This window comes from Coloeus monedula (assembly GCF_965178545.1).
Source record: "Coloeus monedula genome assembly, chromosome: 20".
Classification (NCBI taxonomy): Eukaryota; Metazoa; Chordata; class Aves; order Passeriformes; family Corvidae; genus Coloeus; species Coloeus monedula.
The window spans coordinates 9140018-9153849 of NC_138800.1; the positions used below are offsets into that span (position 1 = coordinate 9140018).

General features: G+C 38.8%; 1 protein-coding gene across 7 annotated transcripts in view; it reads right to left on the minus strand.

Annotated features, from left to right (window-relative positions):
* Nucleotides 1-13832, minus strand: part of BCAS3 (BCAS3 microtubule associated cell migration factor) — a 300156-nt gene that overhangs the window by 244424 nt on the left and 41900 nt on the right. For all 7 annotated transcript variants that reach the window (XM_082294442.1, XM_082294446.1, XM_082294444.1 and 4 more), the window contains exons 10-12: nt 8702-8778; nt 6957-7040; nt 1831-2001 (exon numbers count right to left, since the gene is read on the minus strand). In XM_082294442.1, coding sequence (XP_082150568.1) covers nt 1831-2001; nt 6957-7040; nt 8702-8778 — 332 coding nt within the window. The remainder of the gene's footprint in view (nt 1-1830; nt 2002-6956; nt 7041-8701; nt 8779-13832) is intronic.

Below are 13832 nucleotides of genomic sequence, written 5' to 3' on the forward strand. Positions count from 1 at the left end.
CTGTACTGGGGCAGTGTGGGATGATCAATTACAAAGTGCATTTAGTTATTTTTAATCAACTTTTTTTTTTGCCAGAGGGACATTTCAGTAAGAAAAAATAGTCAAAAAATCTCCTGCACCATAAAAATCTAACAATGCAAAAGAAAGGTTATTTTCTTTTTCCTGGAAGAAATACAACCCTAATTCTGAAAGCAAATTGCAGCACTGCAAATAAATAATATAATTTAACAACGTTTAAAAACTTCAGATCACAAAAATATGAATGCAATACATACATACAATTAGGATATCCAACTTCCTAGAGGTTCAAGACAAAACTTATTTTCCTAGAGCTGCTGGCTTATTTATGTTAGAGCAGCAGGGATAGACAAGCGTTATCATTTCTACAGCTCCTCTCCTGTAGTGCCCTTTAGGCCTTGATAGCTCCCTGTATTGTTAGGGTCAGAGGACAAGTTCATAAAACCCCTAAATCATATATAACAAGCCTTAAAAACCTAAGATCTATCATTTTTTCCCCCTAGGCCTATGCAGAAGAATCAAAGCACAGACAGAGACCAGCAGAAATAATGACCACATTAAACGGCTTCATCAGAAATTTATGAAGTAAAATTTGTCTTTTTTTTTCTTTCCTTGTTGTAGACAAAAAGCCAAAAGATCTTTTTTGGTTTTTTTTTTTTTCCTGGAAACTCAAACAAACCCCAACAGCCAACAGAATTATTTTAAGACCTGACTCTAAGATCTTAATTTTATTTTCCATTTTCTTCTTTCTTTTATTTCAGTTTTGAAAGAAAATGTCTGTTCTGTTTTATGAACAATCCCCTTTCAAAGCAACATTGCTTGGCTAAGTACTTCCAAAATTAATTCTCAGGGAACAACCATAATGAGGTTTTTCTTTGCTTTGTTTTTTTTTCAAGTAAAAGATTTTATTTTCCTGTCAGGAAAGAAAAGAACATAACTTGGCTTCTGATGTGTCCTTAATACCTCACTAACTTACCTGCAATGAGCATCATAAAGATAGGGGGAAACAAGAAAAAAATAAAGATTTTTTCTGCTTTAAATTCAATAAATGTGACCACGAGGAAAAAAATCTTACAGACTAGTTACAGATTAATGAAGTGTGTGGGAGTTCTGCATAAACACTAAATTCAGGACCAGACACTTTAAAATTAAATGAGTGGTAGAAACAAACAAAAAAAGACACGGATATCTTCTCTGTCATAAAGACAGGAAAATCCAGCAATTTAAAAATTGTCTGATAATGGTATGGAGTTTGTAACAAATGATCCTACCTGAAGCACTGTACTGTGTATTATTATGTACAGTAAATTTACTCTATTATTAGTAAAAAAGTACAAATGCCTCACAAAACAGCATCACACTCGATTGCATTTGGGATTTATATAAAATGATAAGCTTTTACACTTCATACCCAACTTCTCTCATATTTTTTTTTAACCTGGATTTCAACAATTCCCCCTATTCCTAAACAAGCCCATGTTCCAGGCACGTTCTGTATTAATAAATATCATCAGAGTACATCTCCACTTCGACTGATCAGCATCAATCAATGTCAATTAGGAACAAGTGTTGGGGAGACAAAATGGGACACTTCACACTTGATCTTGTCAAAGTGTCACATAAATATGCTGGAAGGACAATATATATTTTGGCTGCATCTCAAGCCCAAACAGGATTTCATCCCAGTTCTGTGGGTCTGTAAAATTCCTGCCCTGAAAAAAATCTGGTTTATTTCTCATTCCCAACAGCACAAAAACCATTTCCCTGGGATTGTGGAGGAAATGCATGTTGTGTCTGTGTGCTCACTGTTACCTGTCCCTCTGCCACGGTCTCGGTGTCGATGATGGTGACGATCCCAGGCACCAGGGGACTCCGGCGGAGGTTGCTGTGAGCCAGGATTTCCTCCTCGGTGGCTCCCGACGGCAGCGTCCCCGTGAGCTGTGTCACCACCTTCCCCACCATTGTCAGCCCAGTCTTTATTGTCTGCAAAAAAAGGGAAAAAAAAAAAACTTTAAATGATGTTTAGGGCTGTGCTGTGGGTTCGGCTCGGATTTTTTGTAGAAATGCGTTTTTTTAGGAGTGATGTAGCAGCTGCAAAAGGCTGTAACAAAACGGCTTGAAAACTTTGGCATCCTAGCAAATGGAAGAATTCACCTTTAGTTTGGAATTCAATTATGCCAAAGCATTATTGAAAAAGGAACTATTTTAATGTTCAAAATGTTTTCATATTTAAAGTATTCCAGTGTTGGGGGGATTTTTTACTTTGATTTTACTTACTCCAAGAGCATGGATGGTCAGAAGGATCAAAGATGAGGCCACGATGGGCGTGAGGAGGGCAGTGTTCACAAAGAAATACAAACAGTCCCCAAAGCTGACAGAGTTTTGTCTTCTGCACAGTGCAAGAGACCAAGAATTTGGCCTTTGCTACATCTGACACACTCATTTTTTCCTCAGAAATTAAGTATTAAAACTGAATATGGGACTCAAATCCAAGAAAATTAAAAATGCCACCCTCAAGGTCCTGGAAAGGACAACTCCCAGGCACATCCCAGCATAAGGAATGGGACTTTCCAGGCTCTGCACATTTCCCAGACGTGGCTTTCAAAACACATTCAAAAAAGCACCAGCTTTTAGCAGCTAAAGATGCTGAAGATCGTTTTTATTTTGCTTTATTTTATTTGGAGAAAGAGGCAGAGTAGACACAGTAGGAGAGATGCAGATTGAAAGAAAAACAAGCCCAGCTACAACTTTAAATATTTTCTCCTTGAACCAAGGACTGTGCCTTATTTGCCTGTGAAGAATTGAGCAGATTTATTATGCAATATAAATAAGAAATAGCAAAAGAGATCAGAATGGAATGACACTGTAACAAGCCAATTCTTAACTAAAAAGACAAGCTAAGCTGCCTGCTAAATTGAAAAGGAAAAAAATGTCCAGATCCCAGGCTGAAACCAAGAAGCAGCCACAAATCAATTGCAACTGCTTTGTTTAGTGCTAAAATCTCAAACTGCAGTGATTAGAAAACACATTAGTGTTCATCAATTAGCAGCCAAACGTTTGTTTTAATAATTCATGGGAAATGACTTACACAAAGTCTGTTAGTGTGTTGTCAGGAAAACCTCTGAAGGGCCAACAGCAGCAGGCGCCACACGGTATCGATGGCCACGGCCAGCCAGGAAGGCTGATTAACCTCTGAGATGCCTCTGCTGATGGACTCACCCCATTAATGCTAATGGAGATACTTCCACTTAAAATCGAGCCAGGCCTTTAGCACAGGAATGGCTTTGGGGGTTTAAAGTCTTTAGTAATATCCTGCCATTTGTTTCTTGTTATTTCTTTTTATACCCGGCTACGACAGAGGAGAATAAAACGGGTTTTAACAGTGGCGAATTCAGGAGGCTGGGAAAGGTAACATAAAGCAGATATTGATAGCTGAGGAATAAACCTAAAATAGCCCCAGTGCCATCACAGGAATGCATTCCAGCTCTCCTGGCAAAAACTGACAAGGCAGTTTTTTGGCCAGTAGTTAAAATCCTAGAAAATGATTCGTTCTCAGTTTATACAGCAGGGAGGAGAAAGCAGTAAATGCTACACAGCAAAATACCTGTGCAAGGGAAAGGCTAAAAACTGTAACTGACCTGCTTTAGAAAATATCTTTAATATTTATAATGAGAGCAGTGGGATGACAAAGTACCAAACATAAATTTATGGCTCTCTAGAAAAAAAATGACCGTGCTTGTCCAGGCAGCTGAATCCCTGCTCCGTGTGGGAGCAACATGGGCCTGCAGCAGGGAGAGGTGTGCAGAGATGTGGCCAAGGCCATTAACTCAGAAATATCAGTGCAGAACCATTACAGCACTTACTGCCCTGTGCTGTTGTGTATATTTGCAAAAACTTCTGGGGTAATCTTTAACCTTTCCCATGCCATATCAGCTGTCCCCTCCATCCATTAGGGCTAATGACCTTGCTCTCACATAAGCTGTTAGTCCTCATTAAGAAGTTATCAGGTAACAAGAGAAAACAGATGCAGCCTTTGCTAAATCACTTTACCACTACAGGATTAAAAGATATGGAGAAGGAATCAGGCAAAGGAGTTATGAGGTGAGAAGGACTTGGTTTATAATTTGATGCGAGACATGTGACAGAGCAAATACATTTTAAATGAAATGGGTTGAAGTTTGCACTGTCCCAGTTCCTTTGTCACTGATGGGAACCTGCCAGTGAAGTTTGCTTATAAATAAAATTAAAATATTTGATCCAGTTTCTTTTGTAACCAGTGATTCACAATGCGCAGAAACACACATTATTTATAAGCTCATGTGTACCCTATCTACTTAAAAATATGGCTGCTCATATTCATTTAAATATAAAGAAATACATATATTTAATTAAAATAAATGTATGCCCTCATACCTCATTTAATTGAAAAATAAGTACAACTTTAATTAGATGAAAAGAATTAAAATGCACCATTCAGTGCCTGTTAGGATGCTTTGTTCCAACAAAGGCCTTGCATCCTTTTAGTGACAACACAATATATTGTTCCTGTTTCTCATAATAAATGTATTTTATATTATTTATTCAATTTCAAACGAAAAATCTATAGAAAGCAGAAAGACATATCAAAAAGATCTGCCTTGGGTGTCAACACAGTGAGGCCGAGCCTCACACTCAGTTTGAACAAGGTGATAATGGGGTTTATTCTGAAAGAAATTCCATGTCTATTCTACTGTGTTTGTCCAACTGGATTGAAAAAAACCTTTATCCTATGGCAGGAACCTTCTAGAGAGGATCTGAAAGGCAGTTCTCCAAAGAGACCCTGCTGAAAGCCCTCAGCTTTCCTTCTCTTTCATATGAAGGTTCTTTCACTTCATTAGGAAACTGGAAGCCAACCAGACAAAAGGCTGTAACCTGGCAAAACAAGAACTTTAATGGAACCACTTCTGAACCAAAAAGCAGCAGTGCAGGGAAAAGGAAAGGACACCCACTTCCCAAAAAGCTGATCCTGTGCTGATCAAAGCAAAGGAATTACAAACCCCTGCAGCTGATAGGACACAACAGCAGCAGAGGTTCATAAATGAAGAATTAAATAAGGAGGGAGTGAAGTTGATGGTGAGGCAATGAGATGGAAAAAGAGCTCCGAAGAGCTCTTTATCTTTGGAGCATCTTTGTATTTGGAGCATCTATTTGCCAGCAAGAAAGTCAGCCCTGCAGTTATCAGAAATGAAAACCTGCTAGATAGCAAGCCAAGACTCAATGAAATCACTAATAAATTAAACATTGCAGATTTACTGTGGCGCACTTGTGGATAACAAATTAATACACTAAGGCTGAGACACTCCTCAAGAGCCAAATCATGCAAATATTTAAAACTATATTAGTATTAATCTTGTCTATTACAGTAACATCCAACAGGCAGGAGCATGAGCAATGTGCTGTGCAAATACAGAGTAGCACAGCGACCGTGCCCTGGGGATTATCCCTTTTCCTAACTCTCACTGGCAGTTTATCTCTGTACAGAGGCTAACAATCTTTTCTTTCCTATGATTATAAACACATTTTATCTTCAGTATCTATTCACATGATGCAATAGCACTACTTCAGTGTGATAAATTCAGCTTAACAGCAGAATTTCTGGATGATGATCCCTGGCTCGTACTACTCAGCAGGGAAGGTCATCAGCTACAGTGATCTGTTTGCAGGATTTTGCCACATCTGATCCAAACTGGGGCTGATCACACTAAGCCAGTCAGTTTTTCAAACTTATCTGTGCTATAAAAAAGATGTTCACGATGCTGAGATTGAAGGAATTTGGGGAGATTTCCCCTCACACACCTTTTTTTTAACTGTGCTGATGGTGAAAGTACACAGAAATCCAGCGAATCGCCTCGGGAGAGGAGCAATTCCAGTTCCCCTCAACAATGTAAAAAGCTGTGATTTTTCTCCTTCTCCAGCCACACTGTGATTGTGATGGAATATGTTTGTTTTTATATTTTGTTTTCACATGAGCTGGCCTGCCCTGTGTCTCTCTTTGTGGCTTCTCCTAACTGTTGTTTTCTTCGGTGCCACTGAGCCTTCTGTCCTGCGCTGTCATTTCATTCCTATTATTAGGTTTGTTTTGTTGCACATATCAGAAATGAGAAGGCTGGTGGTAACAAGGGAAGCTTGTAATCAGCACCGAGTTCAGCCCACAGTGCCAAAACTCACTCTGTGTGTGTGTGTGTGTGTGTGTGTGAGAAAAAGAAAAAGAAATTGTTGTTGCAGCAAGGAAAGGAGCTGGGAGGGAGACAGTAAAACAAAAGTTGTGCTCAGTCTTGTTTAAGATTTTTCCAAGCCATGGGCTTCTTTTGATACTACAAAAGCCCAGACATTTCTCTGAAAACAGAGGGATTTTATAACATCATCTGAAGTAAGAAAACGAGGCAATGGAACCTATATGTAAACAGTCATTAATAAGCTCTAACCTTCAAAGAAGGTAATTCATTAGCTCCAGTACTGCGCTGTCACCCTTCAGAGAGAGCAAAATGTATAATGGGGGTGTGATGGAGTCCAGAAAGCACCAGGCACTTGTAAAGTCACTTTTCATGATGCTAAAAGACTAATAATTCACAATGTTGATTTCCAATCATATAAACTTGTACCATTATGAATAGCCATTATACAAATCCATCCCACTGTCACTTCCCTCTAATATAAATATCTGTTTCTAATAAATAAAATTTTAAAAAATCAGTTCAGAAACAGGAACACTTTATGGAAAGCTACAGTCAGAGATTTGCAGGATGGGGAGTGCAGGCACGGTGCTGATGCCTGCAGGGTTCTCAGCGTGCTCTCCTCTCTGTGAAGGGAGGGGGGTGATGACACACAGCACAATTCAGCAGGGAAACCTCATAATTATGTTCCACGAGCAGCTCTCCCAGGGCAGATGATGGACTCACTTTGGCAGCACTAATGACTGTGGCAGTGTAAGACTGAATGTTGTCTCCACAGGCTCCACCACGGGATTGATGGCATCGGATCAGCTACAAGAAGAAAGACAGCAACCAAGTAACTACTATTAAACTACACAAACCCATAACCCATTACCAGAGCTCTTATTTATCATGTACAGTGGTGTATTTTTTCCTACAAATAGCAAAAAGCCCTGCTGAGACACTTAACCCGTTTTTATAATCTTCTGGGTGCCACCCAGACTGTCGCGTCCCCCGCTCCAGTTTTCAATTACCAGATGAGTACTCACTAAGAATTCATAAACTTTGAAATGGTGGGATTTTTGGTCTGGCAGCAATACCACAAATAAATTTAAATAAATATAATCAAAAGCTTTAGCCATGTATATGTAACATTAAATATCAGACATTCTAAGAATCCAAGTGTGGCTTTCCCCTCCTTTTTATGACGAGCAAGCAAAGAAATGACAAAGGAAAAGAGTTGTTTGAAACTTTGCATTTAACAGATTAAAGGAATGTACATGGGGTTTGCTTTTTATTGCCTTCCTTCAAAATCAATAAATCAAAACAAGACTCTTGTACCTGCCATCACCCTACAAAAGTAGGTTTTGCCTTTGAACCCTAGCTAACAACAGAATCTGTGCTTCTATGTAAAATTAGAAAAAAAATAGGTATTTGTTGCTTGCACACAGAACATGCTGCCTGTTTAACTATTTAAGCTAAATAAAACTAAAAATTACTGTAAGATGCATTTGTTTCTAGAGGCTTTTCTGTCCTGCTTATATTTAGATATCTAAATAAAAATACTTAAACTAGGGAAAGCCCACAGTGAAGTTACCTGGGAACACACAAGCCATTTAAATCCCTTTTGTGATACAATTCTTTTGCTGATCAGTGGCTGATGTTTTGGCAGCAATACTTGCTGACAAGGGTTCAAGTTTTCCAGCACCAGCAAGGTGTGGCACTAAAGGAAAGGCAGGCTTGAATTTGGGAAGAAATCAGCTGTGCTGGAGGAGGTGTAACAGCAAATACGTCTCTAAAGTCTGATAAATTTCTGGCTCAGCTCTAGAAACAGCTTCTCCAGTCACAGGTGGAAGGGAGAAAAAACATCTCCTTTGAAATAAAAATAAGGCATTAGAAGCTGAATTGAGGCTTCACTTCAAGCTTTAAATGCACAACCACTTCTCTAGGTAACGGCAGTGATCATTTCTTTGCTTGGGACCTATTTCCTTTGTCTCTAGAAAGAAGAAAAAGTCTTCAAGCATTTTCTTTTTTTTTTTTCCCCTGGAGCTTAACTTTTTCAAAGATGTTCAAAAGTGGCCAATTTAATGCTATTTTTTAACCTACAGAGTGCCCTGCTGTGTTGGTTCAGACAAACCCAGGCTCTATCCAGACTCAGTTTCCCCAAGCAGAATTTAGGAAGTGGTTTTTGCCTACCTTCACAAGTGTCTGTAATTAAATGCTTTAAACTTTTAAAGCACAAAATGGGTTGATTATTGAGTTACCTCACTGAAACACATGTTGATGGCTGTCTTCTCTGCCTTCCAAGTTCCTGAGCTTAAATCAAATGTGCAGAGTAAAGATCTGATATATAAAAATACTGAGGTTCTGTCATTTTAATGCAACTCCTCATACAAACCTTCTTTTGCACGTACCTTTTTCCTGAGACCTTTTATTTTCCCCCATATATACAAAAATCTAGAAGTATTTTTTGATATCAAACCCCTCCTTACCTTATTTTCTGCATAAGCAAGCCAACGGCTTCCAAGAGCAATAGGATTCATGTTTGGCCCTGGACAAGGATAGCAGCCTGCAAAGTTTGAAAAGGCAACATTAAGAAATATCTTAATGACTTCTTCCAAAGAATTTTATTTATTGCCAAGAAAACAAAAAGTCTAAACAAAAGCCTTTCAGTTGCTAATATCACTCAGTGGATGCTTGCATTTTTGTTTCTGGAGATAAGGCTGTGGTTAGATGAGCTATTTTGAACACTTAATTATGTGTAAATATTAATTTCTCCTTATGTTTGCATTTTTAATGCCATTTTGATATAAAAATGGCATTTTGGGGTGAGGGAATATTGATGTTTGACTTGACCAGTTGCGTATCTTCACATTTTAATTCATTTTATTTGATTGCCACCTTTCTGTTGGTGAACAGTTTGTCCACTTCAAGCTCTTCTAGATCTTTATTGAATGAAAGGATGTATTGTACTCTTGGTTTTGTTTTTAATAATTCTATATATAAGCCCTCAGCCTTTCAAAATGCTTTTGGTTTTGATTTTAACAATTCTATATACAAGCCCTCAGCCTCCCAATATACTTTTGCACAAACTTAACTTTACACAGTGGGAAAATTTGTAATTCCTTTAAAAACAGTGGCAATGTTTCCACTGTTCACCTGCTTTCCATTACCTTTATATTATCATTAAAAATAGATTGATACATATGGATAAAAATGAATGTAGAAAAGAGAATTATTCCTGAGGATGAAAACATGAAAATACGTATAAGAGAAAATAGCTGCGAATGAAAACATGGCAAGGCTTAAAATGAATCAGGCCCGTATTAAATGGCATTTCATAGATAAAGTCTTTAAAATATGTATTTTTATAAAATGTTATAAGTAAAATAAATATTTTTATAAACAAAATAAATCATTTGTATTTAAAAATATACGCTTGTACATGAAAAAATAAGGAGGAGAGAACGGGGGGAAGGAGGAGGCTATCGAGCAAATGGTTAATCTCAGTTTTCATCAGTTCTTAGGCTAATAGAGTCAATTTTGCAATTTAAATTCTCTCACTGACTGGCCAAGAAACAAAACATTGAAGACCTTACAGACATGTGTGTCTGATTTAAAGGAGCCCTGGGCAGCTGCTCCTGTATCCCGGGCAGAAGGAGCGCCGGGTTCAGGCAAACAGCGTTTCAGAAGAACACGTACAACACAACTTTTCTGCAGCTTATTGCATAAAATCCTAAAAAAAAAAAATAAGTAAAGCCCAAACCCAGCCACAGCCAGTTAAGCTTCTATTTCCCCAAAATCTCTTGTATGAGACTCTGACACTGCACCCACAGCGAGGAAAAGCACCCGGATCTCCGCAAACATCCAGCTCTTCTCCAGCAGGCTCCAGAACAGCCCAGAACATTTACTGAGGACAGCAGGACTTACACGAGTGGAATGGGTTCATTTTCCACACCTGCAGAGCGGTGAGTGGGTGTGTGGGAGGTGTTGAGACGTTTCTGGAAGTTTAAATGGACATTTGACAACACTTTGGATGCGTTTTTGGGCCCGCGTAGGCCCCGCCAAGATAAACGACCCTGGATTTCATTTTCCAGAGCAGAGCACTGAGGGTATTGCAAAATTCCAAAGATCACAGCGAGCTGTTTCAAAGGTCAGAAAGCAAGGGAAGGAGAGAATTAATTCATCCAATTAAACCCATGTCAGGCCGGGGAGGCAGAACCCAGTGAGGGTTTTGTGAGGCCTTATCGCCGCCCTGATCTCAGGAAGGAAAACGAATTCTGAAGAGATGATGCCACAATTGTTATTGCATTCCAGGAGTGCATAAAATGTGGGTAGCCAGAGCCTCTTAAGGAACAAAGCAAGCAAAAAAAAGGTTGTAAATACAGGCCTGGGTTGTAAATACAAACGTGTTCTTCCGATGACATTATAGATCAGGACCAGGGAGGTTTTAATGCCGACTTCTGCCTCGGCAGCTCTTATCTGGGTCAGGAAAGGCATTCAGGTCCCCCAAACCTTTCTTTTACCTTCCCTTTTATGTATAAAATACAGCATTAAAAGCTGCCAGATGATAACTCTCGTCCTGTAAATCTCTACAGTGACTTTGGAAGCAGTGACTTGCGTTTCCCAAACTCATAACATCCCTGCAGGAGAAAACTAAAGGAGCCTCAGCAATTCAACAACTCACAGCAAAATACAAGTCTTGCTTGAAAAAGGGAGCTGTTCTCAATTACTTCAGTGAACTGGAGTCAATGAAGAACTGCAAAAGAATTCTTCAAATCCAAAATTGATCACTGAATAGAAGAGTCACTTAGAAAAGCTGGGACTGCCCTCCCCAAACCCACTGCCCGTGGTTTGTCCCATGAACTGGGCTCAGTCAATCAGGCTCCACACACAAATCAGCCAATTCTAAGAATAAACTCCACAAAGGTCAACAATTCAGCTCGGTCCTAAACTCTACTCTCCGATACGAAAAACAGCATAAAAAAAGGAGCTATTTCCTCCCTTTCTTTTCTTTGCAAGTCTTTGCATTTTGGAAACTTGCAGCAGCACAAGGATAAACAAAGGGTTATACTTTATGGGAAGGAAAAGCAAATTGTTTTTCTGCTTTCCAAAAAAACAGCTGGAGTCAGCAGAACATCATCTATGAGGCAAATGAAAAGACAGACACGGCGTGACCCATCGAGCTGGGCCATCCAATCCTCACCAGCCCCACTCTCTTAAAGATTAACTTCTATTTCTACTAGACTTCAAAACAACAGAGGAAAAAGCCATTCTAAGCAATAACAGCAGCAACTTCAGTGTGTTTACAATAGGAATGAACATAATGAGAATGCAGAACTAACTGTCAAGAAGACCAAAGTTTCCAAGTTTTAATGACAGCATGGAGAGGTCATCCAAGAAAGGATCACTGAGGGAAAGTCCTTCCAAAAGTGCAGCAAACCAAGCAAGTACTAAAAAACATCTGATCTTAGAACCAGCTTAACTGGGCCTATCACCCACAAAAATATAGGTGAAAACCTACTGGAAACTACTTCATAACTTTTGAGTACACAGTGATCTTCTGCCTCTGTGCAGAGGAAATGAGTAACTTCAAAGCTGCAGAAAAAAAGAAGAAAAATTGCATTTTGAAAATCAGAATCAAAGTCCAAGTTTTTCTGCTAATTTTATCAAGTTCCTACACCCAAAAACTCCAACTGGTGCTGCCCTAAGCAACAGTGAGGAATAAGAAATGGGCTCCAAGATCCTTCTGAACAGGGCCATGGCTAAGGGCAACCTGGGACCTCCTATCCTGTGCCTTGCTTTTTCCACTTCCAAGATGGAAGTGTTGCCTACAAACAGCTCCATAGGGAAATTCTCCAGTGTTACAATTTCTTAGTTTCTTAGCTTTTATGTTAATAACTGGGTTATAAAATGGTAACTGAAATAAGCACCTGGTTTGTCATTATTTGCATTCGAAGATGATTTTATATATTTTGGTTTGCTGAGGATATAGGAATCCCACATTACCTGAAGTTCTCCAAAGAGCTACACAAATGTTTGCTTTGTGAGTGAGCAAAAAGAGTTATTTTACATTATTTTTCAATTACTACCCTTGTGGTAACGATGAAAATCTGTACCACCCTTTGGAGATTCATATCCATAATCCCATAACAACCCAAATCACCTCCTCTACTCAGCTCTGAAAATTCACACAAATATCCCCTTCTCTGATTCTGGATCTTTCCATCAGTCTTGAGCTCCTACAGAAAACTAAGGCTCCAGTCCTTTCCTTGAATTGTTTTCCAAAAGCTCATCCTGGATCTTCAGTGATGCCAATGTGAACACAAAGAGAGCAGCCAAGAGGAGAAAAGCAACACATTCCTGTCCTCCCACTTGTCTTTTAAACAAACAGCACATTGGGAAAATGCTGCTCAGAGGAACAAAGTCATTACAAGCCGTGTCAGCTAGATCAGAGCTTGGGCCAATAAATCACCAAACACACCACTAATAAAACTTGAACCATTTCAACTGGGGCAGCTCTTCAGCATCTCCACAGCTTTTTTATAAAATAAAGATTCAAAGGAAATACAGGAATACAACACTCTCTCTAGAAAAAGCTGATATGAACAGTCAGAACTTGTCTAAGCTAAGTCAGGGCTTATTTCCAGTTTGCAGAATTCCTTACCCAGAGCACAACTTCATTTCTTTCTCAAACCTCACTAAAACACACTGTAAAGTGACATCTTATAAACCACTGCAAATTAACAATGGAATTAATAAAGCTGAGGGAATGAAAGAGCCGAATCAGAATCATCTAGCATTGCTTTCCTTCAAACACATCCCATCATGTTTACCTTAAGACACTACTGGTTGATTTTTAATTTCACAGCACATTATAAGAACTTTATTCCCTACAACATTTATAGTCCAGAAAAAAAAAAATCTGCTTTTGGTATTTTCCAGACTTTCATCCCCTCTATCCTGACTTTGTTCTTACTTTTTAATGAAAAACATTTTAAGTTCTTTTCTGTCTTGTTTCAGTCTTTTTTCCCTATCAGTTTAATAGGAAAACTTTCTTTTTCCATTGTTTTCACTGCTTTCTTTTCCCCAATCCTCTCCAATTTCCTTTGCAGTGGTACACGCTCATCCTTTTTTATAACTAGTTTTGATTTACTGTTTCCTAGGGGGTGGATTTTAATGGATATCTCACACCTTGTACCTGTGAGGAATCCATACCAGAGGAGTCCAGTTTTATTTCAAGCTGAGAGGATGGGCAGTTATTAATAGAAAATCCTTTTAGGATTCTTTCCCTAATCCCAAAATAAGGCAGAAATGGCATCTTTTGGGTCACAGGAAATGCCATGAAGGCAGAGATTCCCAGGCTCATCTCCATCCAAAGGAAACCCTCCTGTTTTCTGGAGACACAAAAATTTTTCTGATCAGTGCCTGGCAAGGTTCATTAAAGATGAAACATGTCATCTGAAGTGTCCAGTGGTTTCAAACACCGTTTTCTAAACAAATTCCAAAAGAAGTAACTCATTTTAACTGAAATTCTTTGCCTTTAATCATTCAAAGGACTTGCTGGATTATCACTTCAAAAATCAGTGAAGCAGGGCCATTGTGTATTTTTAAATAAATAGC